The sequence below is a fragment of the Orbicella faveolata genome, unplaced genomic scaffold (genome assembly GCF_042242905.1).
Source record: "Orbicella faveolata isolate gen_17 unplaced genomic scaffold, um_ofav_v1 contig_34, whole genome shotgun sequence".
Taxonomy (NCBI): Eukaryota; Metazoa; Cnidaria; class Anthozoa; order Scleractinia; family Merulinidae; genus Orbicella; species Orbicella faveolata.
Genome location: NW_028301563.1, coordinates 10,147,963 through 10,173,888, shown reverse-complemented (window position 1 = coordinate 10,173,888; position 25,926 = coordinate 10,147,963). Strand labels below are relative to the sequence as shown.

The 25,926-nt window shown below is 40.3% G+C and overlaps 3 protein-coding genes across 3 annotated transcripts; 1 reads left to right on the top strand and 2 right to left on the bottom strand.

Annotated features, from left to right (window-relative positions):
- Nucleotides 1–3,126: 3,126 nt before the first annotated feature.
- Nucleotides 3,127–9,010, top strand: LOC149104730 (solute carrier family 25 member 32-like). The gene is made up of 5 exons (XM_089271337.1): nt 3,127–3,243; nt 4,347–4,439; nt 5,115–5,164; nt 6,565–6,615; nt 8,938–9,010. Exons 1-5 carry the CDS (start codon nt 3,199–3,201, stop codon nt 9,008–9,010), a joined length of 312 nt encoding a protein of 103 aa, XP_089127463.1. The 5' UTR covers nt 3,127–3,198.
- A 2,994-nt stretch (nt 9,011–12,004) lies between these two features.
- Nucleotides 12,005–14,215, bottom strand: LOC149104729 (uncharacterized). The gene is made up of 3 exons (XM_089271336.1): nt 14,203–14,215; nt 13,531–13,790; nt 12,005–12,154 (listed from the first exon to the last, which is right to left on the bottom strand). Exons 1-3 carry the CDS (start codon nt 14,213–14,215, stop codon nt 12,005–12,007), a joined length of 423 nt encoding a protein of 140 aa, XP_089127462.1.
- A 7,209-nt stretch (nt 14,216–21,424) lies between these two features.
- On the bottom strand, nt 21,425–22,258 carry LOC149104728 (uncharacterized). Its single transcript, XM_089271019.1, has one exon. The coding sequence runs from the start codon at nt 22,205–22,207 to the stop codon at nt 21,425–21,427; it is 783 nt and encodes a 260-aa protein (XP_089127145.1). The 5' UTR covers nt 22,208–22,258.
- Between the last annotated feature and the right edge of the window lie 3,668 nt (nt 22,259–25,926).

The following is a 25,926-nucleotide window of genomic DNA, read 5'->3' as shown; positions in this document are numbered from 1 at the left end:
TCACAAGGGCAGTTGAATGATCCTTCGGTATTTCTGCACTCAGAATTCGGTTTGTTTTCACAGGTATGGCGTCAGTTAGCACACTCCTCGATATCTGAAAGGTACGATCGAATGCAAATATTGGTGGTCAAATGATTCAAATCAGAGGAACCGTGATTGCATTAGGACTTGACATACTGTTAACATTTTATGCCTTCTGTGGTCTCTACAGCTTTACATCGTCGACCTATGCTATTGGCAAGTCAAGACACCTTACTCTCACTTTTTTTCTCCACAAGGGATTATTATAAATGTGTACAGGAGAATCGTTGACACCACATGACGCATTGTTACCGCCATTAACCTACAAAGGAATAATATGCTGTGAAAATACTATTTCTCTTTTGTTTACTTGTCTGTTTGTTCTGCTGGCTTCCGTGCTGATTAGGATTGCATTGGCTGACGTGAAGTCAATGAATCTCATCCATTTCTCGACATAAAATATCATAAGATATACTGTTATATACAGACAAGAAACATACCTGTGCAATTATGTCCATCCCCAGAGTATCCGTCATTACAAGAGCAGTTGTACCCTTCACTGGTGTTGTTGCAGACAGCGTTCATATAACATTTGTCAGAACCTCTATTGCATTCATCAACTTCTAAAATTAAGGTAAAATATGACCGGAAAATTCGTCTACAAGATTCCCATGGTGAACTATTTTCAACTGAGAAATATGTGATTTTCAGTCTTGATATGTGTATGTAGAGATCTTACATACACTGTAAATAAAATGAAAACTGTCAGATGTGACAACATATTTAACATATTTAACACTCTTCTCAAGTCCAATGGCACAATCAATAAAATGATATATTATTAATAATCTTTACATTTAAAAAATATTTAGTATTAATTGGTGAGTGTCTCTTTTTAGTTTTCTGATTTTTAAAATTTAATCCTAGAAACATTACACTTTATCTTTTCTTGTTCATTCATTGGGGAAAACTATGAATCAAAGCATAAATGGGCGTATAAACCATCATCTACATGTATGCTTGTAATGCTTAGCTTAAGTGTTAAATGAAACAAATGCTCTTCTAGGAATTGGAACTCTATCAGTAACAAACCCAATCTGGGTTGTGAAAACTCACTTATGCCTTCAATGCACTGATCCACAAGCTGGAATTACTCAGGCACCTCAGTATAAAGGGAATGCTTGATGAGTATATGTAGTTACAGTGTATGTGGAAATCATGAATTGTATTGAAAATAATGGACAGGAATTACTGTTACTAAAGTTTAAAAAGTGTCAGTTTTACACTTTCAAGTTTGCACAGATTATAAACAGTTAAGAGTTTTTGTTACACCTCCCAACTCAAATACGTTTTGCGATTGGAGGAGGACGTGTCACGTGTCATGGGTCAAAACTCACTGACTCCCTATGGCGAACAGGACTCACTAACATCCCTAGGGAAAGAACAACTTCAACGTTTGACTCGCATGTGATTATGTCATGCTCCTTAAAACCGGGCAAATTTGTGAGCCAGCCAGCATGAAGCAAACGATTTCTTCGCAGTTTTTTTTTTTTTTTTTTTTTTTTTTTTCTATTTTTGAGTTGGAAGGTATAACAAAGCACTTAATGACTGGCCCCGCGGGAAACACTGAGTTTTGTTCCCGCTCAACCTCAATGACACTGAGGGTCTCGGGGAAACAAAACTCACTGTTTCCCTTGGTGCCAGTCATAAAAAGCTTATTGTTGCACTCAGATTAAATGGCAGAAAATTAATGATACCCTCATTGTAAAACATTTCAAAGAGTGTGTGGAAGAGAAACTAATGATGTTTAGTTTAATTGTAAAATTCTCTTTCCTCAGGTGATCAATATTATATATCACCTGTTTAAGATCTGTTTCTTAAGAGTATGGGAAGTATCATTAATGGTTTTAATCATTCATAACCTTACAGTGTGTGCTTTTTTAATATGCCATAGTCATTTATTTTTTTTATGGTTGGTTGCAGTATCAAGCAACTCTCCCTTCTGTCAGTAGTCGTCATGTCTTCCCGGGCTTGCACAACTTCTAATACTCTTAACTCTTACTTTAAGCCTGGCTAAGCGGGGTGGTGAGTTGGGGGTTAAAGCACCAGCTTCTAGTGTCAACATTATGCAGTATCATTCTTATCCTTTTGAAACAATTCTGTCTCACAGACGCACTTTTAAAGTTATGGAGACATGAGGGACTCCGAGGATTGTACAAGATGAGAGTATTGCCTGTCAAAAAATCTCATATTGCTGTTGTAAAGTTTTTTTGTGAATATGATCTTTTCCTCAGGTTTCAGTTACGGCGACCATAATGATTTATGAACACATGCACTCGGGGCTACAGTGGCTGTATGTTACCTCGAAGGTGTGGCACTGAGCATTACCATATTGCTGTAAGATACTGCAGTATGACCTCTTATATTACTAATGCTGATGATCATTGTCCTCACATTATTTCACAATTAAAGAGGCCTAAGCCGTGTAAAATTACACTGTGATAAAACACGACGGGCATTGGAGAACTCAAGGCAGGCGAGTGTATTCTACATTTCTCAAGTGTTCTCAAATGCAAGGAGTGCTTTATCACAGTGTACTTTTACATGGCTTATGCTTGATCATTTGCTTTATGATATAGAAGTAATGTGGCGAAAAGCAATAAAACACGCTTATCTATGTTTTGTACTCTGATAAAAGACCGGTTTTCGACCAATCAGAGCGTGCGCAGGTATAAAAACTGATAATCAAGCCAAGTTGGGCCTCTCCAGTACAGGTGACGGAGCGCCAAACTCAGTGCCCATGTTATGGTAGTGTCTGTATCATACAGGTGGAGATTGTATGAATTCTGATTTATCTGGTGACCGTATTGTGGAAGTGTCTCTGATGAGGGGTGTGACTGAAGTTGTTGTAGTTCAATTTTAACCTTGGTACAATTTTGTATTTTACAGTGTTCTGGTGTATTCACGGTAATATTATAATTGTCATAATGAAGATCAAAGGAAAGGAAATATTAAATTTTACGAATGCCAGATTTGAACCACAACATAAATACATGCAAAATAGACCTGTAATTTATTTATTTACTTTTTTTTTTTTTGAGAATCTGTAAGCATCTTATGTAAATTTTGTTTCATACGCACGGGTATGCACCGGGACGTATCGGTGTTTAATTTCACATGGAGCGCAGTCAGTACTTTGGAACACCAATCAATATGAAACTGGTAAATAAATTTCTGTTTATGTATTTGAAACCTTAAGGCTAAGATTGAAGCAAAGATACTCTAACAAAACATGCAAGCAGACATTCAAACAAACAATTTATATAGGTCTGCAGTGCGTACATGCGTGGCTTACAAGCTAATTACTCGGGCTTCCCTAGGTAAGCCCGAGTCAAAAAATGCACGCCGTTCGTCGTCGTCGTCGTCGTATTTGGTCGCCAAATGGGGGGTCGTGGCCCCAGGCGTTCCTTGCGTAGTGCGTGGAAACTGAGGATGAGCTTGCGACAGCTCTCGCTATTCGTGAACACTGTTTATACAGAATTCTGTGTCTTGCGAAGAGAGTTTGGGAAAGACTCGAAGAAGATGTCGATCGTTTTCGGAACGGTTTGGCCCGCGAATTATATTACTTGAAAGCCTGCCGGATAAGCAAAGTTCATGCTTGTTGCTTGTTCTCACGAGATAACAAAGTAACCATTTACGAGTTCAAACTACGAAAACACACTGGCAAAAAACAAATCATGATGCTGAGACGAACAACTCGGATGTTGAAAAATCAAAGAATCGTCGTAAGTGGAACTTGGAAGATGAGACAACAACATTTAATTGGATAAAGAGGATACTCAACGAAGCAAATTGAATAGTAAATGTCTAAGGGTAACTCTTTGTGTTAAAAAGTATCCTGATTCTTTTGTTTGTTTTTATCCGGCAGCCGGGAGGTGTTTTCAAAAAGCTAAATACCTAGCAGTTTGAAATTATTATAGAATTTCCACGGAATAAGTCATTCAATTCTTAGAATACAGTAGCATAGTAGATCTGCTATCACTCAGTAAGTCTTGGTATCAGCAATGTCACACAACCTGTAGCGAACTTTCGTCATGTTATGGTCTGTTATATGTTCCATGCCGAGGCAATGTGAATTTAATGCAGTTCGGAAATCCATTGGTATTTCAACTCTCAACTCAAAAGTTAACTTAGCATATACATTTAGGTCAGTGATACTAGATCCTGTGACTATGATATGTTTTAAAGAATAGTATTTACATCTCTTCATTTAGAGGCTGAAATAATGCATTTAGAACCTGACTCAATTATTAACTTTTTCCTAGAACTCCACAGAATATCTTATAATGGCTTCTTTGTCAAAAATGTTTGCCGCCACTGCAATGTATCCCTATCAAGTGGTCAGGTCAAGGCTTCAGGTAAGGACTGATCAGGGATTGTTTGATGTCATTGAAAATGGTGCAGCACTTCCCAAGTAAAGCTTTTCAGAACAGAGGGCGTTTCAAGAGTAGTGGGTCATGGCTTTCTAGGACTGGTAACCAGTCTAGAGGAGGCTACCAAGGGAGGCACGGTAACCCAGAATGTGTGGTGTTCAACCGTTGAACGAAGCTACTTGAGCTGCGTGGGCAGTAAAATCATTGCGGTTTTGTGGCTGTTCGTCCTTCGCTTATTGCAATTTAATGTCCAGGCTTTTAAAGGAAGTGCTGGTAAAGTAAGGAGGGGTTGAAGGTGGGCGGGGACTCTCATTTGATTTAAAAAGGTCAGGGATCATCGCCGTCTCGCTTAGGGGTTGTAAATCACGGATTTTGGTCTCACTTAGGATGTTCACACTTTTTTTGGCCGTCAGAGTATCTTTTAGGGTGCACTCTCGAGAAGAAATAAAAACAGAAAAATAACAAGAAAAATGCTGTCATTTCCGTTTTAAATGGTATTTTTTGGCGCTCGAATAAAGCTCGAGCCACGCGTCATGGGAAGAAAAGACCTCATTTTAAAGAACAGATTCAAAAGATGGCGGTATTTGCTGAGAGGAGGGCTCTATATTAAGTCACGATCCTGAACTGAACTATTGCAATTATCAATTTTCTAATTTCAAGAATCAGTACACAATGGCCGAGTACAAAGGAGCAGTACGAAAAACGTTCAGGTGAGAGTCGAGTCGAGATCTCTTAATCAGCGAGAAACAATGAAATTAAATAGTAAATGGTTATTGTGTTCGACTTAAGCTAACAGTGGATGTCTGTTGACTGTCTTTAAGTTGTACTCTCCTCTAACAAATTAATTGTTGAGCAGTGTGGCTATGGACGTCTTCAGTAGAACAACAAGGGAAGGGACTCGTTTCTTGCTCCTCACGCCTGAAAAGATATAAGGCCCATAGGGCTGAAAGCTTTTCCCTCCCCCCCCCCCCCCCCTCCCCTCCGTTATTAGAGCCAGAAAGGGTCCATCCTCACTTCGGGGCCTAAGCGGGCAAGAGAGGTCCATTTTGACTTCGCTTTCCCAATGATTACCGCGTCTGTGTTAATAGATCAGTAATGCGTAGTTATAATTAATGAAATTTTCGGCGCTATCTGGCTTTCATTAAATGTTCCTGAATTTACAAATCCAGGCAAACGGTACGAAAATGTCCTACCAAAGTCTCTGGAAATTCCGGGAATTGTTAAATTTTCGAAAAGGGAACCGGCATTCAACTAAGAAATTCGAAAAAAAAATTCTGCGTGCAAAATAAAATGGAACGGAAATCCACGGGGAGAAACTCGACAAAATTTGGGCACACCAAAGTCTGGAAAAATGAAAAATGAAAAATGCTGTTCCACTCGGTCTGGAAATTCAAACCGAAATTTTGGATGTAGTGGAAAGCAGCCTCCATCAAAATGCATTTATACAACCGACACTCCCTTGGGGGGGGGGGGGGGGTGAGGGGGTATTCCCTTACATGAGTTATATAGGTATGTGCGGCCCCAAAGGGTATGGTTTTTCAGCCGTTTTGGTCATAAATAGGGTATCGATTTAAGCTGATTTTGGCCATTTTGTTCATAAATAGGGTGTGGTTTTTGCACTTTAGCCTTGATATGGGTATGTTTTTAAGAAGAAGCCACTTTTTCATCATTATCGAAAAGAAAATTAACGAAAGCCCTTTACAAATTATGTTTATAGCAATTTAACATTGGTCTGAACTTCGGAACTAATTAATACGCAGGTCTGAAACAGGGTTTTAAGTTAAGGGACAGGTCATAAATAGGGTTTCGAATTTTTGGTCAGGTCATAAATAGGGTAGCGAATATTGCAGAATTTGGTCATAAATAGGGTAAGGGTAAGCGGGCCGCACAGCCCCACCCAATTGTTCTGGGAGTGCCCCTCCCCCCCGGGGGGCGATACTTTTAGAAGTAGAGAATTATTAGTATTACTTGTCAGAATCAGCAGAGGGACGCTTTTTCAAACCCAGCAGGTGTCTTAAGCTTGACTGGGTAATGCGAGGCGTGTTACTGCAGTTATATAACTGTCGTCTTAACGTGACATCTTCCTTCGTGTTCCATTTCAAAATTAAAGATACGTAGGGGTGAAAGGATTTTACAAGGGACTGATTCCTAATGTTCTGAGGTAAGATGAATTTTTGACACATACAATAATCCCAAATTACCACAGTTACCACAAAGTCTGGGAATATGCATTCTTGTTTGCGTCTCCCCGCGTTGTTGTCAAATCCTAGTAATAGGGACCAGGATTGCAGTTTTGGTCATTCCTGCTGGCGTGACGGTATCTGTGATTTGTTATTTGTATCTGCGACTCGTATTCAGGAATTGCTGTGCAGCTCAAATCGAGAGCCGCAATGTTTACTGCCGGTCGCGTAGCCTTACTAACTCAAATAATATACTAGCTGTAAGGTACAGTACACAACAAAATTGAATTAAAGTAGCACTGAGGTGATAAAGCTTGCGTAACCGTCTGATTCCAAAACCCTAAAAACCAGCGGGAAAAATTGGGAACGAATTCCCCAACCAAGTGCAAGTACATCAACCTCTGCGGGTTAGAGGTAATTAAAGCATTCACAGACCTTCAGATATAAACTGGTGCTAATAGAATTTCAAACTAGAACTGAAGCTGAGATCCATGCTTAACAACTGTCTAACCAACCTTGCAACCAAAGACACAATATATTAGTCTTAAGCGACATGCGTGTATTCCATACCAACTGAAGAATACTTACGTTCTCTTTCACTGTCACGTACAGTTTAGTTCCTCCGAATGGCAAATGCATTAAATCCCCTTTCTAAGGTTTCATTTACCGATTTTGTCTTTGTTTTGTTTTGTTTTGTTTTGTTTTGTTTTTTGAAAAAAGCAGCATGTTTGGTTATCTAAATACCTTGGGTTGAAGTCCGCTATGTTGCTACATATTATACTCGATTTGTTCTTGGTAGTCGCGAAATTACCTCTTCACACTTTGTAAATAGGCAACGGGTCAGCCTCCTGCTAGTCGCAGTGCAGCATGCATGTTAGGCTTTTGTAAAGCACCATGGAAAAGATACGTAAAAGTATCTAGATTACTCGGGTGTCCGTTTTAACCGGGTTCTCGTAATAGACTCAGTGAACACGTGTTTTGTCTATGTGCAAATAAATCATAACTTTATTTCATAGTGCCGATGTATTTAGCTTAACAGAGCTAATTGAGGACGCTCTAAATTACAATTTCTTGTAACAGAAAAAATGGCCAATGGTATTGAGTATAAACCTATCTTATCTAAAATTATATACAAAAACATTCTGAATTAAAATCTACTTCCAAAATATCTATTTAAGCTATGTAACTGAAGAACAAATATGCAAATGTCTCGCACTCAATTTAAAGTTCTCTTGTCAAGTGCAAGAGCGTCAATACTCATTTATTATAGTAAGTTTAGTGAAATTAAAAGCTTTCATTTTCTAACAGATTAGAATCGCTAAATAATTATGAAAATCTGCAGTGCTCAGATAACCAGTGTCTGTAAAACGCGGTCAACTTTGTTCATGAACTTGTCACTTGAGATAGAGAAGAATGTCCGTTGTCGCTATCAAGCGGTCTCTTTATCTTATCTCCTTATCTCCTTGTGATTATTATTGACAGCAGCGGAAAAAAAAAAGAGACTTGAGTTGAGGCTTGACTGAGCTTCAGAGTTCGCGTGTTTTTGAAAGGCGCAATAATTCAACCACTCTTTCACTTTACTTGGTTAACAATGAAAGTGGAGAATGATCATCGCAGTAAATTTTCCAATTTAAGCAATTGGAAAGAAGAAGCCTGAAAAAAATCAGGCCTTCCACGGGATTCGAACCCGTGACCGCCGCGATACCGATGCGATGCTCTACCAACTGAGCTATGAAGGCACACATAGGGAGTGTGTAGCTTCATAGCTCAGTTGGTAGAGCATCGCACCGGTATCGTGGAGGTCACGGGTTCGAATCCCGTTGACGCTCTGATGTTTTTTAAAATTTACTGCGATGATCATTCTTCACTTTCATCTACAACCGCAGCTCAAACATGAATTATTTCATATATTCTTCACGTGGTTAACAGTTTGAAACAAAAAAACCCCGGTGAAAAAAGGAGAAAAATAATTAAATGTTACAAGCAAACACAGACAACAAAGCAGCAAGATGGAAAACGAAATAAAAACAAAACAAACAAACAAGGGAAGCAAGCAAACATTAAAACAAGATAACAAGCATGTAAACTAGGAAACAGACATCAAAACAAGCAAACGAACAAACAAGCAAAGTAACAAACATAAACAAACAAACAAACACGAAAACTAAGAAACACGAAAAAAAGATATTACCAACAAACAAGCCAACTCGAAACTAAATTATGAAGTCAATAAACAATCAAAGAAGTAACTAGCAACTGTCTGTCCTTATTATTAAATATATTTTTTTGTTTTTGCTTTTCAGAGTGACTCCAGTTTGTGCGCTTACCTTTATGGTGTATGAAAACGTAATTCACGCTCTTCTGCCCTCCAGTTAGCATGGAGGGAATTAATAATGAAATAGAAAAATGACAGAGCAGTCTCAACGATGCTCTTTATACCTCAAATGTTCCAACTGGACCCTTGGTTTGAGGAAAAGGATTTAGTTGGAAGTGGCCATCGTTCAGGAAAAATCTAGAAATGGGTGCACACTTTTTTTCCGCAGTTTTAATATTAAAGAACAGCTACAAATGATAAGAAAAGAGGTGAAAAACTCTCAAGAGACATTGTAATGGAGCTGGAATTTCGTCCGGTTTGATGCAACAACAAGCCTTATTGTTTGATGCATGTTCTTATTGGTCGTTCCTTGGTTACGTGCTTGATTAACAACTTGAGTCTGGTATGGTCGACTCAGGCTAAATGTTATCAATCTTGACATTGAACGATCTCTGGAATACCTCTAAATTAGTATCATTAGTAAAATGTTGTACATGATATACTTCATTCCACGCGACATCACTCGAATGAGTGTGGAGTCACGTGTACTATAGTACTACAGTTGTATAGCAAGAATACAGTTAGTAATAAAAAAGAAGAAAATCCATTTAAAAAAAAAATCATGTGCAGCTTGCACTCTCCCCTTTCAAAACGCAAGAACGACAGAGAACAAACAAAAAAATGTAGCTGTAAAGAAGATATTTTGACCGAAAATTGTTAACCGCGTGCCCCTCAACGTACCCCCGATGATTTCTACAACATGAAACAATCTGTGTAGAAATACTTTGGTCGTAAGGCCTAACATTGAAGCATCACCCCATAATTTAATATTGTCTTTAATAAACCTTTTTCGCTTGGGCGGTTTGTTTTCCCATTACAGACCACGTGATTTTCTCTAGAGAATTGTTCCTTTATCCATCTAAAAATTACTTATTCATATACACGGGACAATTTGAAAATTTGAAAGGAATGATTCTCAAGAGTATCATCACATGGTCTGAAATGGGGCAACAAACCACTCAGTCGGAAAAGGTCTAATGCGAAGTAAATTTCTTCTGTAGTTCCATTTGCTTGGCTTTCGGGTACCCGGGCCTGTTGGTAATCGCACAGAAAAAAAGACCAATGAAAGTAAACGTGTTCAGCTGTCACTCAATGTGTAGGTTTTATAGTAAGGGCATTTGTAACTGGATTAGTCGGTACTGCAGTAACGGGCGGGACAATGCCCTGGGTGAAACAACTTGTAGATGTAGTAGGATCTGCAGTTCTTTACTTGAACGGGGAAGAATGTGGCACAACAGGCAAACTTATTAATACAGACGTTTCTTGTGACTTTACCCTCAGCCACTGTAGGATGACTACCATTCAACCAGATAGGCAAGGCTGCATCACAACGGTCCATCGGTGGACATGTGGTCACCATTTTTGTGCCTGCAGCTCCTTCGAGGCGATACCAGCCATTGGTTATGCTGTCACATTTGGCGTCTTTTGTTACGTAGTCATGCTTTCTTTCTGCATCGGACAGATTTTTGTAATTTTTCCAGTGACATCCATCAACTAAAGAAAATACACAAATGTGTAAATAAATATGTGATAAACACAGAAAGACATTTGAACAAGCACGAAAAAAGTAAATCAATGGAATACGTAATTAAGAATCGATTCATGCTTTAGCGTGCATCATAGAGTTGCTCGATGCGCAGTCGAGAGAAGTTCTAGTGTCTTTAATGCTCTCCGATTTTTTCGTTTGGCGTATGAAATACATAAAAGAACTAAATTTACATTGGTGTAAATCACCTGAAATAGGAAGAGGTGTACCAATAGAACATTTTCATATTCTCGGTATTGGACTAAAACTGCAATCATCGAAAAATTGTGTTGGAAAATTTGCCAGAACATGAACTTATAACCGTAATATCTACAGAATGAGTGTCAGCCTCATTCCCCTTTCAATGTTGGAAAATGGTATAATTCAAACTTGTACTGGACTTAAGTGTTATGTCAACATTACACAGGGGTAGGGAGGGGAAAAATGCGAAACGAATGACGATTTCTGACGCTTGTGACCATGGTTGTAGCTTGGAATGGAGGCTGGTGTGGGGGAATATCATCAAAAGGAGATTAAAGTCATTTGCATTTGAAAATACTCCCCGCATTAGCTGCAGTCGCAGGCTACAATCATGGACACAAATCTTGGGACAAATTTGCACTTTTGGCGCTTTTGCTCACACGCCAGAGGCGAATACAGCTTCACCTGCCTAACCTCGCCCCCCACCTCCCATACAATGTTGAAAACTGGTACCTGCAATTTAACCTGATTTTCAACATTGTGTAGGGTGGGAAGGGGGAACAGCAACGCGTTTTTAAAGGATATAGCAGCTTTTTTTTTTTTTCCTTTTTTTTTCTTGTCAAACGTCAGTTCTAAAACACAGATAATTCGCTATATTACATAAGTGTCCCATGGACTTTTGTCAACGATTGTAGTTCCAGTCCAACACCGAGAATACGAAAATGAGGTGTGTCTTACACATAATGGGGGATTGAGCGGATAGCAACTCCTTACGGACAGGTTGTAACTAATTTTAAGCAACGTAAGGATACTCATGTTATGAACCAAATTACATTGCACCTTCACAGATTACACCGTTCTTTACGAATCCATCTTTACACTTGCAATAGTACGATCCATGCGTATTACTGCAATTAGAGTTAGCAACGGCAGCACATGGGTCGTTCTGTGCATCACACTCATTGATATCTGGGAAATAGAATGTGATATAATTGTTATATTTAAGCCAACGGTCAAATATTTCATTTTTCCCGTCGGTTTTCTAATCCAACGGTTTTTGAAACTGACTCTGTGTGTTAAGCATTGTGAGTCATGCTCTGCTATTTTTCCTCACTCGCACCCCGACCGTAGTGCAAGGGAGGAGTAGGTGGACAGAAGCACCCTCTGGGTTTTCGTTGTAGTAAGACATGGAAAGTTATTTTTAGCATAATAATATCTCTTGGCTTGCTTAAAAGTTCCTACTAGGTAAGATGTTTTTTGGTTTCTCTTGTTACGACTCAAGATATCTTTTATACCTACCGTTTTCGCAGTTTTCGCCCTCAAAACCAGGACTGCACACACATCGATATTTCTTACTGGTAAAACCGGACAGACAAGTTGCGTTGTTTTGGCACTTCTCCTGGGGCTTTCCACAATGATTCTAAATCAAAGTAACAAAAATTAGTTAGCTTATTTCGCGACTGCAGGAAAACAAATTTCACAAGTACATTTAATTTCACAGCTTTCCCATTGTTTTAATCTCCCAGTTCCTTATCCGAGGACCCTGTTTCCCCAGAAGTAGCCTACAAATGGAAATTTTTTGACTGTACTAAAGAGGTTTTTGTGAATTTACAAGCTGAATATGACGGTGAATCGGAGGAAGAATGCTAATTAGTTGAAAGCAAGACCACATAAAGACTGGATATTTTCAAGGAAAAATAATCAACCGATTACCAACGAACCCGTGACTAAACATCATTTAAAATTAGCCATCGATTATTTCTTACATAATCTGGTGTTAAAGTTCCCATAGTTTTTCGCGCTCTCAGTTTTTTCACGAGTATTAATTTTCGTGATTTTTTCCGAATTTTAAGACTCGCAAAAAACGCTCGCGAAATTAACTACGGTAATCAATTTACGAAGTCAAGTAATTGCCTCATCAAGTGTTATTTGACCTTTCTCGACGTACTTTTGCGATTTTTAATGTTCTTTTCTTAACATCATATCCTGAAGTCGCGAAATTAAGAACGCGCAAGGTTAAGTACGAATGAGGTATCTTCGAATGACACGATACAGCTCTTCTTTACTTTTTAAACTGAAATTCTGTTACCCGACAAAATGCGGAAGAAAAAGGAGGTATTATTAAACACAACCCGAGTGTGATCTAAGCCATTTCATTTGTGATAAAATACTGGGATATTTTGGGCGTATCGCCTAATTCTAACCAAAATTTACATGAAACCTATAACGAAAACGACTCTTTAGCCTTAAGAGTATTTTGTTGCAGTACAGTATCTTATATCGATCGCAATATTCTAAAATTGATTGGCAGTTAGCTCGACAAACTTCAAGCTTCCGGTGTTTGTTTTTCCTGCATGAATAGAAAGATACTACTCGTGTTTGAAACAAAAGAAGTCGCCTAATAAATTTCTGTTTATCAACAGACTGCAATAATCAGTGAAAAAATGTTAAAATCAGTTCGCCAAACGTTAACTGTGTCATAAGCTGTGGGATATTTCGCTATAAATGTATACGCTGGTTGGATATGTATAGGCCAGCATTATCCTGCAATTGTCTTCTCTCGTACATTGTTTTCTTTTCAACTATAGACTTTTGCCAACCCCAACCACTTCCTCCCTGCAAGGGTGAATTGTGTTCTCTTCCGAGTCCTGCTCGCTTCTTGTCTCTGGCTTAAGGCCTGCTTGTTCTCATTACTTGTTCAAGCCTCAAACGTTTGTGAGTGAGGACTCCCGGTGGTAATATACAATCTAACAAAGCAATCGAGGGCGCAAGGTTAAAAATGTCATGGTTACTTACTTCGGCGCCACGATAGTAGTAAAGCTGGTTGTTCCTCAGATGCCCGTCGTGCTCCAAGTGAGTGGAGTTATTCAGCTCACATTCATGTGTTCCGTTAGGATCTTTGTTCTTAATATTAAGACTGACACAGTTTGCATCCAGGTAGCAACGGTATTCACACTCGTCCAAGTCCTTAACAATCATGGTTTTTATCCAGTGGTTCACTAAACGTGTCTCAGCATAGAAATAGTAGGCTGGAAAGTACAGCTCACGTCCTCCATCTGAAAAAAAATATAAACATGTTTATCTAGAGCTTATAATAAATAAAAGAAAATTTGAAACATGCTTTTATAATTAAAGTCTGAAACAAAAATAAATAGTCAAACATTTTAAAAAGAACAGAGTAATTTAGGAGTGAGTGATGAGGGCTTATGTACATAGTATCTCCTGTCAACACGCAGTATATCTTTATTTCGCTTTACTCTCCACGCACAAGATTGATTTTTTGCCAGACCTTTGTATAAACAAACCGGTGAAACTTTAATTTCTAACCGGTTCGTCATTGTTGTGATACCAAATATATATGAAATAACTTCTTTAAAGGGGAGCTAAGAGTGTAGTCGCAATTTTCTTTCCCGCTTGCTAAGTCTTGTGAGGATCCATGATAACTGCATGATTTATTTCAGAGTTCACCTTTCAGTGTCATAGCTTTTTTATGAAGAATTTACGAGGAAATGCGATAGCAAATCGAGAAATTTCAGTTTTTAGTGAACCAGATTAATTTTAGGTACTTTTCAGTCCCTTTTACATTTTCTTAAAGCTAAAGATATATCAACTAGGCGCCTTGAATAACACTGATAACATCTTATTTATGGGAACTAGATAAAATAAATTTCACAATTCAAAGAAATAATGCAAACGCAGGTAAAATTATATCATTAGTTTCACTTCACCAGTACTTTCAAGTGTTTTTTCCCTATGTAGTGTGTTAGAAATAATTAGTTTTTCAGAAGAATTTTAAAACAGTCAAACAGAAGTTTGCAACACGATGTAAATAATCTCAGTACAAAGTGTTTGTTTACATGTTACTCGTACCTCAGGTGAATTATTTCTTAAACATTCGACGCTGTTGCTTTAATCGCTTACTTGTTGTTTAAATGGAATAGCAAACTACCAATATTTTGAAGACTGGACTGGACACCTCGAAGTCATAATTTAGAAATAATTAGCAAAGAACGTAAAAAAAGTCTGAAACTCAAAATCGATTTTTTAAAGTGCAAGTGACGGCTTGTTTTTTAATCTTCCCCTTGCCGATATCAAATGTAAATTCTCCTATCTAAGCATCGCACATTTCTCAGTTACTGTCCTTGTGAGAATTTGGTGGTATATCAATATGAATATCCACGGTGGTTTTGCCACCTGTCTATTCATACAGCGTATTAATTTTCTGACAATAGAGAGTGCTGATCAAGCTTTTCAAGTTTAGGGACCGTTCATTTTTTATGAGGGAGGGGGGGCTGGTGGGATTTGGGAAGCACCATTTAAAAATCGCATGACCCCCCCTCAGCTTACCAATTTTTTCACATGCCCCCCCCTTATAGCTGTCATTTTTTGGCATGACCCCCCCCCCCGAAAAAAAATCGAACAAACAATATTTAGATTTCAACTTTTTTAATATTTCTCTATTTTCCCCCTACTTCACGTTTTGTGCTCACTATGAAGACAATATTTACAATCCCTATACTACAGAGAGCTGTTGTTTGAAAAACAAATCAAAAGAAAGAGAAGTCAATTTCGGATCTCCTAGTTATGGCTCGCCCTAAGCGTGTGGCATTTGGCCTCTCATTGGCATCTCCCTCATCTGAATTGATGAATGCCCACAGTTTTAATGTAAAACAGATCACATGTATAGAAGCTAAGTTGACGAAGGTCACGCAGGACATGGAAGCACTAGAAAATAAGAGCAATTATAACAGCACATTCAAGGGCATACTCAAACAGCACGTCAACAAAAGGAGAAGGAAAAAAGAAAACCGCAGAAAGTCCAATCAAAGAAAGAGGAAGCGGACTGAAAACAACGTCCAACGAGTTTATGGAATCTGTGTTGGAAACCCGCTAGGAAATGATCTTCCACAATGCCTTGTGTACCCTCCTAGAACGGCCGTCCCGGAAGAGTGTATTAAAGTTGAGGATGTTGCCACGTCGTTATTTAGAAGAGATGGGCCATACATCGCACAGCTCTTGAAAGGGAATTATTTCACCAATGCTGCAAGAAACAGAATCACCACCAACCTTGAGCAGGAAGTCAGAGATTATGTTTACACCTTCATGTACCCTGAAGAGTACACTCTGACGGAAAGCATTGCTGCTTCTTGCAGCATTGGTGAAAGAGACTCCCACAGCAGCACAAGCGGCGACGAAGAACTCGACGACAGCGAAGATGAAGATGAGTGCCAGTGAAAGTTGCATTCGAAAATAACAGTGTTAAATACTTCTTTTCAGTAGCTACAAATGCTTTTTGTCGCCAAACGTTTTTTTAAAGCAGAAGGAAAGTTTGTAATAAATTTGTATCCTGCCTTCTATGTTTATTCTATAGCAATTTCTTTGATATTCAAACATTATGCCATTTTAAAGTTTTACTAAAATATTTCACCTGACCCCCCCCCCTTTTTCCCTTATTTTTTTGGGATGGCCCCCCCTCGAAAACCATTTTTTTTCGCATGGCGCCCCCCCCAAATCCCACCAGCCCCCCCTACCTGATAAAAAATGAACGGTCCCTTAGTTAGGAAAAAAATAATATTAATAGTTGTGGAACCCGAAATTTCGCTCTGTGGCAGGAGAATAAATCCTCCCCTCGAAATATTAGCTTTTGTGGACTGAGAGGTCTGATCATGTCTTATGGAAAATTTCCCTGCTACAAGACTGAAATTAGAGTGACATGGAAATGGCTAATTAATACGAGAGACAACGTCTATATTGGATTTAAATCATGAACTTATTTCAGTTTAGCTGCAGTTTTAGTCAAAACGGTTTTGGTAGAGGGAAATTCATCCGGGTTTAAATCTTTTTACAAAACAATTCGCATTTAATTCGATAATATTTCTACTACTGCGTCAAACCCCTGCAAACTTTTAATTTTCGCTTAAACAACCTCTGGTAAGAGTATTGTTATTTTAAATTAGCGGTGGGTAATGATCAGGATCACGGCGGTTTTAGTTATTACAAATGAAAAAAGGAATAAAACTCTGTGTTCCTATGGATGTTTTTCCATATTTTTTTTCCTGTTACTTTCACGAGTGTTTCCGTAACTTGGTAGAAACGCTGGAGACGTTTGCTTCTTAAGTAGCTGACTATCACCTGCTTTACGATCTTGAATTAAAGTTAATGTATGCTACAATGTTTTATTTTCCTTTTCGTTGGTGAAAAAAAAAAAAAAAATACGAGAAAACGACAAAAGATCACTTGTTCATTTCTATTATCAAAATATGAATTCTCTTTACTCGGGCCATCATAATGTCAAAAGCTTTAATTTTGTGTTTCTCTCGAAATATACAAGGAATACTCCTACAGGAACGAGCACCAAAATTATGTTTAAAATGCAAGATAAGAAACTTGCAGGTAATTTGAATTTGGTAAACATGGCTGATGTACGTACGTTTCTCATACATGATAATGTATTCAGATAAGATAATTAGCAAAAGAATATTCGCATGTCGCATGTGACTCATCTGAATTCCAAAAAGGTGTAACCTCTAATTATTTCCAGAAAATCCAAATTCGACGTTGTTTAGTAGACTTAAATGGATCGAGTGATTGTTCAAGGATTTACGGTAACCACCTCAAGTTAACTATTAGACACCTTTTCGGCATGAACCTTTAATCAAGTATTCATGGTTTCTTCAAACTGCTGTTATTTGCTTTTTATATTTTAGAGATACTGAGCTAGTTTAAAATTCGTCTCACTTCCTCGCTGTTTATGCCGACAGTGGGTAATTTCCCAGAATGAAATGGTTATGAACACAAATGCTTGTAGCATTTAATCACATCGCTTCTAAATCTACGGCTAACTGGAGATCATCAGCGAATGTGATGGCCCCCGATTCAAACGGAAGACTTCAGACTAACTCTTGATCACGACCAGAAGTAGATAGGCCTGTTTAGATACCACTTAATTTTCAAAATTGGACAGAATATTGTGACAATATCAATGGATTCTACGCCTAATTTTCTTTATTCTCTTGACGTGTCCGCCACTTGACAATATTAATACAGCATGGAGAGATTTGGCGCCGACTCTGCGTAAGTCAGAATGGAAAGGATGTGATGCTAATTCGTAGAAATTCGGTATAATTTCCGACCATAGATTCGTTTCACAAATTATCAATTAGCCATCTTTAGCCCAACTGAAGAAACCTGAATAAGGATAGCATCTATAAAATAAAAAGCAGGTAAAAAGGAAATTTTTCGAACTCACCCTGCGCCCGAGTTGGACAAGGGATTACTGAAATCCATGACACGAGAACGAAAAGCGGAGAAAAACTCATTCTTAATCTGCGGCGGACGTCTCCACTTAATAAGTCCCAGATACAAGTCAATACAGTATTGAATAAGCACTAGTGCTGTCTAAGCACCAGTGAAGTCTGGTCGAATTAAGCTCCAACAAAAGCTAACAGCGACTAATGAAAGATGGCATTATTTGGCTCACAGTTAAAACAACGCTCAGAAAAAACCAATCATGTTACGTCTTCGCTTGACAGATTATTCAGTACATGTAAACTTCCCATTCTAATTGCGCATTTTTGATAAAGAAATAGAATACGGTTATTCAATTAATTATTGATGTATATTTTTTTGCCTACATGTAGGTTGGCTGAATATATTTGAAGGAGAGCCATTCTAGTTTAAGTTCGAAATAACCCACAAAGTTGAGCTAATTCACTGTCCTCAAGCGATTATAGAAGAGATTTTTTTGCAGTTACACCTTGGATAGAAGAAGAAAATAAATTTCTAAAATTCCGGTTCTCCTTGTAAGAAATATGATTCTTTCTTAGACCAAGTGCAACGATGATTGAGTTTCTGATTCCCGCTATTTAGTCTCGCATTAAGATTCTTTATTGGTATACTCTCACTTGTTTGAACGTTATTATTGTGAACAGGATGGTCTATCAAGATTTTATTATATAGACACGAGTGTTTTACTAGAAAATATACCACTCGTAAAATTCATACGAAACTACATCCGGGACTCGAGTGACGTATTTTCCATATCCTCAGTAGTGAAGATATCGATGATTTCACTCATATTAAATTTGTCTCTTAAATTGTACTTAAATTCGTTGGTGTACGATCGAAACATCTCCAGGTCTTCCTCGAAGTCTTCGGCAATCTTTGGCAATCTTCGAAAATCTTCGGAGAATGTTCGGCAACGTTCATGTGACCTTCGGAGAGGTTTTGGAGAATGTTCGGAAATCTTCGGAAAGTGATCGAAAATCTTCGGAAAACCTTTAAAAACGCCGTCATCAGTATGTCGATATAATAAAAAGAACATTACACGTTAGCCCGAAGATATGAATTCTGTGTTTTCGTGGCAAGAACAATATCTCACCCGTTCGCTGCGCTCACTCGTGAGATATTGTTCTTGCCACTCGAACATAAAATTCATATCTTCTCGCCACCGTGTAATATCATCTATGCATCCCTTGTTAATGATTTTTTTCCGTTTTTTTTCTTCACACATGATTTCGCTCCTACATTTTTTCCCTGAAAGTATCCTTTGCTGCAATGAGAAGTTCTAGATTTTGAATACCATAGCAAGTTAAATGTGATTGAAAAATAGGCGCTAAGACATCTATCAAGCCCATGGCAAAAGACTTCCTGGTCAAAGCTTACACTTTCTCCGGATGTCTAAAACCTTTGCATTTTTGAATTTTGCCTCAAAATATCAAGTTTATGCTGATAGTTCCCAGACAGCACTTGTTCCCTTAAAATAATCCAAAATTATCCCTTGTCCCATGCTAATGACTGATTCTTTGTTCCCAAAAATCGTTTAGAGTCTTCAACAAGCAAAGAACGAGAAAGATAAAGATTATAAAGAACTATTAGTTTAGCTAAACATGTTATCAAGATTGAAAAAATTGTGATCATTATGCGACCAGTGTTTGTTCTCACAGTTCATCGTCATTATTAAAAGAGATTATATTTCTATTTAAGGAAGACTCGCCCAAAGGGTTGTTAAAGAAACATATTAAAATGCGCAAACAAATTTACTAAAGAGCAGTTCTTAGAAGGATTAATTACCCAACAGATGTCTTTTGTCCGCCCACCACCGTGCATGTTACTCAAGTTAACTAACTATTCTTCCAAAGAAGACGTTTTATTTCCGCTTTATGAACAGTGCGAGACAAGTATGCTATAAAAAAAGTTCGTTGAGCTTTAATATGAAAAAAGATATAAAAATCGCGCGATATATGTACAACACTACACAATTTTGTTCGTTCACTGACCTAAGCTAATCCTGCAATTATCGAAAAAACGTTTACTCAAAAATTAATGTTTACATATATACGGAAAATAACGTAGCTGTTCCAGAAGAGAAGTTTTCTCGGTCCGAAAGTTGAAGCGTTCAATTCAAGGAAGAAGCTTTCCAGAGAAATGGAATCGACTGCATGTCGGTAGCTATAATCCCGTAATTATGTGGAAAAAAAAGAAAAACGTTTTACTCAAAAACATTATGTTAACATCTACACGGAAAATAAAGCACCTGCTCCAGTAGAGAAGTTTTATCCTTCCTGAAAGTTGAAGAACTTGTAAAATGAAAAGATTAAACCTTCGGAAAAACTTAGAGATCGGCTCATCCTTGATCGTTAGATTATCGATCAACTTTGTTCTCTACACGAGGAGCTGCGATTTGTACTTTTTTATCGAGGGTTATCGTTAAATCTTCAAGTGTCAATAGCGATCAGCACTAATTTTCTCCACATGTTCGAAATATTTATTAAGTAAGCATTCTGGTTAAAAGCTTTTAAGAAGATGACTACAATAAGTGAAATATGGCTGCTGATATGCACGCACTTTCTCCCAACTGCTAAATGCGAAAATGTATGGAGACAAATATGTTAGAAAAGTTTGCGCGTTTGGCAAATTTGAAAGAGAGTTATGAAATTTTTATCTCGCCACGCTTCACAAAGCATGTTTTACGAAGGGTTTTCAACACTCTAATGCTAATTTCATACTTTTCTATTGGCGTCGAATGAAAAGTTAGCTTTTAACGATAATAGATTCAAAAGTCAATAATATTTATAATTTATAATCACTCTGCATAATTTAAGAATATTGTTTTTGCCCAACACGTCCGCTCGTGGTCAGACTTGCAGCATCTTCCGAAGGAAGAATACTGTTGTATGTTCTTGGGACTTATAAAACCTAGAAAAACTGACCAATTACAACTTCGACGCAACTCACTTTACCTGCCGTAGAAAATGAGCCAACGAGGAAGATAAGGAACAAGGACGGAACATCCCGCGTGCAAAATGCCATTCCGTTGACCAATGGAATAAAACCGAAATGCAATTTGTTTACAACCAACGACGACTAACTTAGAGATATATTAGAAATAATACCAAGATAAAAACATTTTAGTCGTGTGTTGTTTGAATATTTAATGATACGTCAGTAGTATAGGGGAGCGGTTTGAGACCCAACCAATCAGAGCGCGTTATTTGGGACACGTGACGCGTCTGGACCAATCAGCGTGCAGGATTTTCGGCTCAGGTCAGCGGTTGCACTAATGCTTTTTAGCGAGGTCTGGGGCGAGCTCGGTCAAAAGGTGGCCGCGCGGGGTTGGACGCGAGGACGTGAGGGGCTGGGGAGCGGAAGTGACGACAGACCACGTGATCCTATTTTCAAATTTTATTGTTTACAATTCTAGTAAATGATTGACATTGTCCATGTCGGTATCGTCGATGTGGGCTCGGGTGTATCCGTAAGGATACGAGAGGAAAGTGTCGGGATCCACGACGCGTTTGTCGAAGACGACTTTGTATCGTTTGGTTTCTTCGACCGTTTCTAATGTTTTGGTTTGAACATTGCGTTTAATCTTGTGTGGATTGTGTACGCTGATTTCCCGTGATTCTTCGCGGGGTTCGGTGACTTCGTGGATGACGTTTTCTTTTAACAGGTCAAAGTTCAATTGGGCTTGCCCACGTGTGTTGAGGGTGAAACCGCGTACCTTGCATTCGACTTTACCATCGTTGGTTTGGTAACCGTAATTCTTGGGGCCAGCGGCTGCAAACTCCACGATGTGAGTACCTGGTTTCAATTCGCTGGTGAATTGGCCGAGATGATCGCCTAAGGGTGGCATGGGTTGCCCTTCTCGATGCGAGAAGATGATGGAGTCTGTGTCGAAGTACAGGGCTTGTTGGGGTTGGAGTCGACTGAGTCCTTCTCGGTAGAGTTTGAGTCTGGCCCAGCAGGTGGTGAAGCAGGCCATGAAAATGTTGATGTTGACTTGAACGGCTTCTTCATCTTGGACGTGTTTGTAGACCAATTCGATCATCTCATCGTTCATGACACGAAGGGTTTGAATTTCCTGACTGTCATCGGTCAGGAGGGCATGAAGCCTGGCGGGGGACGAAATGGCTTCGACTTGACTCTTGTTCCCTTGTTGCCCGTACTTGCCCCAGAAGCTGTTGAGCATCATTTTGGCCAGAGACCGCCGACCGGGATTTTTTTGAATTTGGTCGACCTCGAGTTCAATGCCTTCTTTGGTCAGGTAGTCGTCAAGGTACTGCTGGCGTTTGGTCGCATCGTCACCCACCCAATCGGGCCAGTCGCTGGCTTCTTGCTTGATCTTGAGAAAGGTGTTCACGTAGGAAGAGAACAAGTCGTTGGAATTGCGCGGGAGGTGCCAAATTTCGTAGACGTATTGGATCACGTACCCTTGATGAAGGGCTTCTTGCAACTCGGGAGTGGGCCACGTACCCACCAGACATCGCTCTTGCTCGTTGTGGACGCAGCGATGACTACGTTCGGTCAGCGGTTTGGGTTGCTCGGTTTCCACGCACGTTCCACACAGTGGAAAGGTGAGTTTACCCCCACTACGGTGGGGTAAGACGGGATGATACAACCCAAAGGGTGGTAGGATCTTGCATTTGACCAGACCGAAGTAACTGGAGATGTCGGTACCTTCGGGTTGACTGATGATGGCAGGATGACCCACAGGGTAGGGACAGTTTTTGTTAGTCCAGGGGTAGAGGGAGGTGAAATCCAGGTACTGCACCGTTTCTCCTTGTTCCACTTGATGGTAAAGTTTGATGGCATTGGTGCGTCCGCCGTAGAACGCGTCTCTGGGTTTGAGTCGGGAGACCAGGTCAAAGGATTGGACCAGGCTCCGCAGGTATTCATCCTCTTGCTTGAGTTGTTCCCATTCGCATTGCCACATGACCACGACATGGTAGCCCGCAGCCAAGAGACTCGCTTCTTTGAGTTTAGTGGCTTCGTAAACATCACGCATGGTCTGGTCGCACATTTTGTGACGCGTGCGGTCGCGGTCTGGGTAACACTTGGGACACCCGTGCCAGAAGCAACCGTGAAATTCATACACAGTACGAGTGGCGTCGTCATACCCATCCACGAAGAAGGTTTTGTCTCCGCGTAGAATCACGTGTTCCCCTCCGTTAAGGGCGTGTCGAATGTGGCGATCGGGTTGTCGGTTCATGTAGGTCAACCATTCCAGGGACGCGAGGGAATGCAGTTTGCCTTGTCTATGCCATCCACTGATGGGTTCCGAAGCGATGGTACGTTCTGGCATGTGTTTGGTGCGGTAGAAGAGATTGCAGGCGGAGGCGATGGTGAGACAGCGTTGGAGAGGATTGAAGCCGCTAATGGCTTCGAATTCTTGGCAGAACACTTCGCAGGCCCCTTTGAGTAGCAGTACGTCGGATTCGCAGTAGGCCACGAGTTCTGCTTGGAAATCGAAGATCAAGTCGGGCTCGGCGAGTTGTTGGGCATACCAGCGTTCGAACTTTTGCGCGCGTTCGGTGGACATGCCTTGGGGGTCGTAATGTTCTTTGTCGGGTAGAGGTCCCACGTAATCCTGATGGTCGGGGGTGTTAAAGAAGTGTGGGAAGAAACCTTTCTTTTGTTCAACCAGTCCGAAGGCTTTGGGAAAATTGGCCAGTGGCATTTGAAAGAAGCAGAGAGAATCTTTGAAAACAATGTCTCCTGCATTGATGGACAAAGACATAATCTTGGCGCCGTTGACCACTTGTTCGGGCACGACGTATTGTTGGTAGAGTTCATTCAGTATCAAGTAAGAATCGAACCCTTGGGAATTGTGGGCTAGGACGGTGAGGGTACAATCCTGTGCTAAAGCTCTCAGCCAATCCAGGAAATCTCGAATGCAGGTGGTGCCTTCAAAATGAAAGAGTTCCTCGCAGTTGGAGGTGGCAGCGCACACTAGGTTGGGGACGTGGACACCCGTGTCTTGCATGGTTTCGCTGTCCCAGTAGACGAAGAGATGGTCTTTGGTGTGTACGCTCTGCGAACCGTCCGCTTTGCGTTTTCTGGATTTCAGTAATGTTCGCTTTTCTTCTAACTTGGTGGGATTCTGAATGAAGCATTGGTGACGGTAGAGATTGTGATACTCCTTGCAAGAGGGACATTCGGCGGTGCCACACACGTGACGCGTTTCCATTTCGCGAGGTCTGAGTAATCTGTTGCACCGAGGACACTTGCGTAGGGAACTGCAGACATTTTTGATTTTTTTGGCGGTGTTGGCTTTGGTGCCGTCGGTCTTGGAGTAAGTGTGATGATTGGCCAAGCACTGTTCTCCGAAGAAAGTACGGTGACAACGAGGGCAGGTGTGTGTGGTATCGCTGGCGCGACGATGATCTTCACACTGGGTTTGACAGCAGGCGGGACATTTCTTACCGTGGCAGGGATGATGATGGATGTCATTGGTCTGGTAGCTTTTCTCACACTCGATGCAAAAGTTATTTTGTCCTAAGAAGGCGGAAATGGAATTATAGCCGTGGTAATGTTCACACACTTTGATGAGGATGAGTTGTTTCTCGCGTGGCGGACCTTTGAAAATGATTTGATAATTATGATCCAGGGAAAGCACCACGATCTGATAATCGGTGAGATGGCACTGGAAGGTGTGGAGTTCGGTGATGCCACAAGGTCCTTCGGGGACACCCGCAGCTTGATGGAGTGCCTTGGCCTTTCTGGCTTGAGCGGGTTTACCTCGCCGTAGGTTGACGTAGTGGGGATGTCGACTGCCTAGGTCGCAGTAGGCTTGCATGGTGACCAGGGCTCGTGCGCAACAGAGTTCATCGTTGTTGTTGATTTGGATGATGCACGTTTTGACATCGAGTAGCTTGTCGAGGGCTAAGCTGGCTTTGCGAAGTCGCTGTTTCCCACTACCTCGTCCGGGATCTCGGATATGTGAAATGTGTAACGAGAAGGTGTCATCCAATCGGAACTGTTCGTTGGAGTTTAACATCTTGGAAATTTGTTGCATGATTTCTTGGGCTCTGAGATCATTGTTCATCCATTCTCGGACACGCATGCGAGCTAAGTGATAAGAGTGTCTCAATCGGTTGGAATTGATGTTGATGAGAAAGTGATCGTTGCGATCGACTTCGGGATCTTGGATGATTTGGTCTCGTATGGCGCGTTGGAGGGCTCGTTCGATTTGACGCGGTAGGATTTGTCTTTGGTTGGTGGAGAGAGGTGCAGCACCACCGCGCTGCATTAACCGTCCCACATAATTTCGATGTCTGACGCCTAAATGGCGAACGCGTCGATCCAAGTGAGGCGTTAAGAGAAAATCAAAACCTTGTTCAATGTCATCCAAATGTTGGGCTAGGAGGGCGTTGTCTTGTTCGTCATCCAGGTCGAAATCATCTCTCGGGAAGCGAAACATGATGAGACTGATGGGAGGAGTAAAGTCTCATTGGTTTTAATGGTGTGAGTCAACCAATAGTAAAAAAGTACTTTTTCAACACGTGCCCCGACCAGGAATTGAACCTGAGTCTTCGCGGCCACAACGCGACGTCTTAACCACTAGACCATCGAAGCATGAGTGGGAGGGATCCACCTTTCTATAGGGTGGTGGTTCCCGCCTTTTTTTAATGACGTAGGAGTGGGGGATACCCCCCATCCCCCCTCTGGTGACGTCACGTAACGTGTCTTAATTCCGCGTGTATAAAAATGAGGCACCTTGACGGTGGTGATTCAACTGATGAAGCTTGAAGTGAGTATACCGTTGGCGAAGCTTACTTTGGAGGTGGACCTATTTGCACTGACTGTGATTGGTATTGTGGTGATTGAAGTTTGCTACCATTTAAAGAAATAGGTGAGTTAACAATGGATACCTTGAATCGATGTAATCGAAAGATGACTACTTTGGCGCGG

What these genes read in the sequence shown, in the direction of transcription:
- LOC149104728 (XM_089271019.1), bottom strand. Translation starts at nt 22,207, where the DNA reads ATGATGCTCAACAGCTTCTGGGGCAAGTACGGGCAACAAGGGAACAAG.
- LOC149104729 (XM_089271336.1), bottom strand. An exon ending in ACTACTATCGTGGCGCCGAA is followed by an intron (nt 12,155 to 13,530) that starts GTAAGTAACCAT and finishes ACTTTGATTTAG; the next exon opens with AATCATTGTGGAAAGCCCCA.
- LOC149104730 (XM_089271337.1), top strand. Translation starts at nt 3,199, where the DNA reads ATGGAGCGCAGTCAGTACTTTGGAACACCAATCAATATGAAACTG. An exon ending in CACCAATCAATATGAAACTG is followed by an intron (nt 3,244 to 4,346) that starts GTAAATAAATTT and finishes ACTTTTTCCTAG; the next exon opens with AACTCCACAGAATATCTTAT. An exon ending in CTGATTCCTAATGTTCTGAG is followed by an intron (nt 6,616 to 8,937) that starts GTAAGATGAATT and finishes TTTGCTTTTCAG; the next exon opens with AGTGACTCCAGTTTGTGCGC.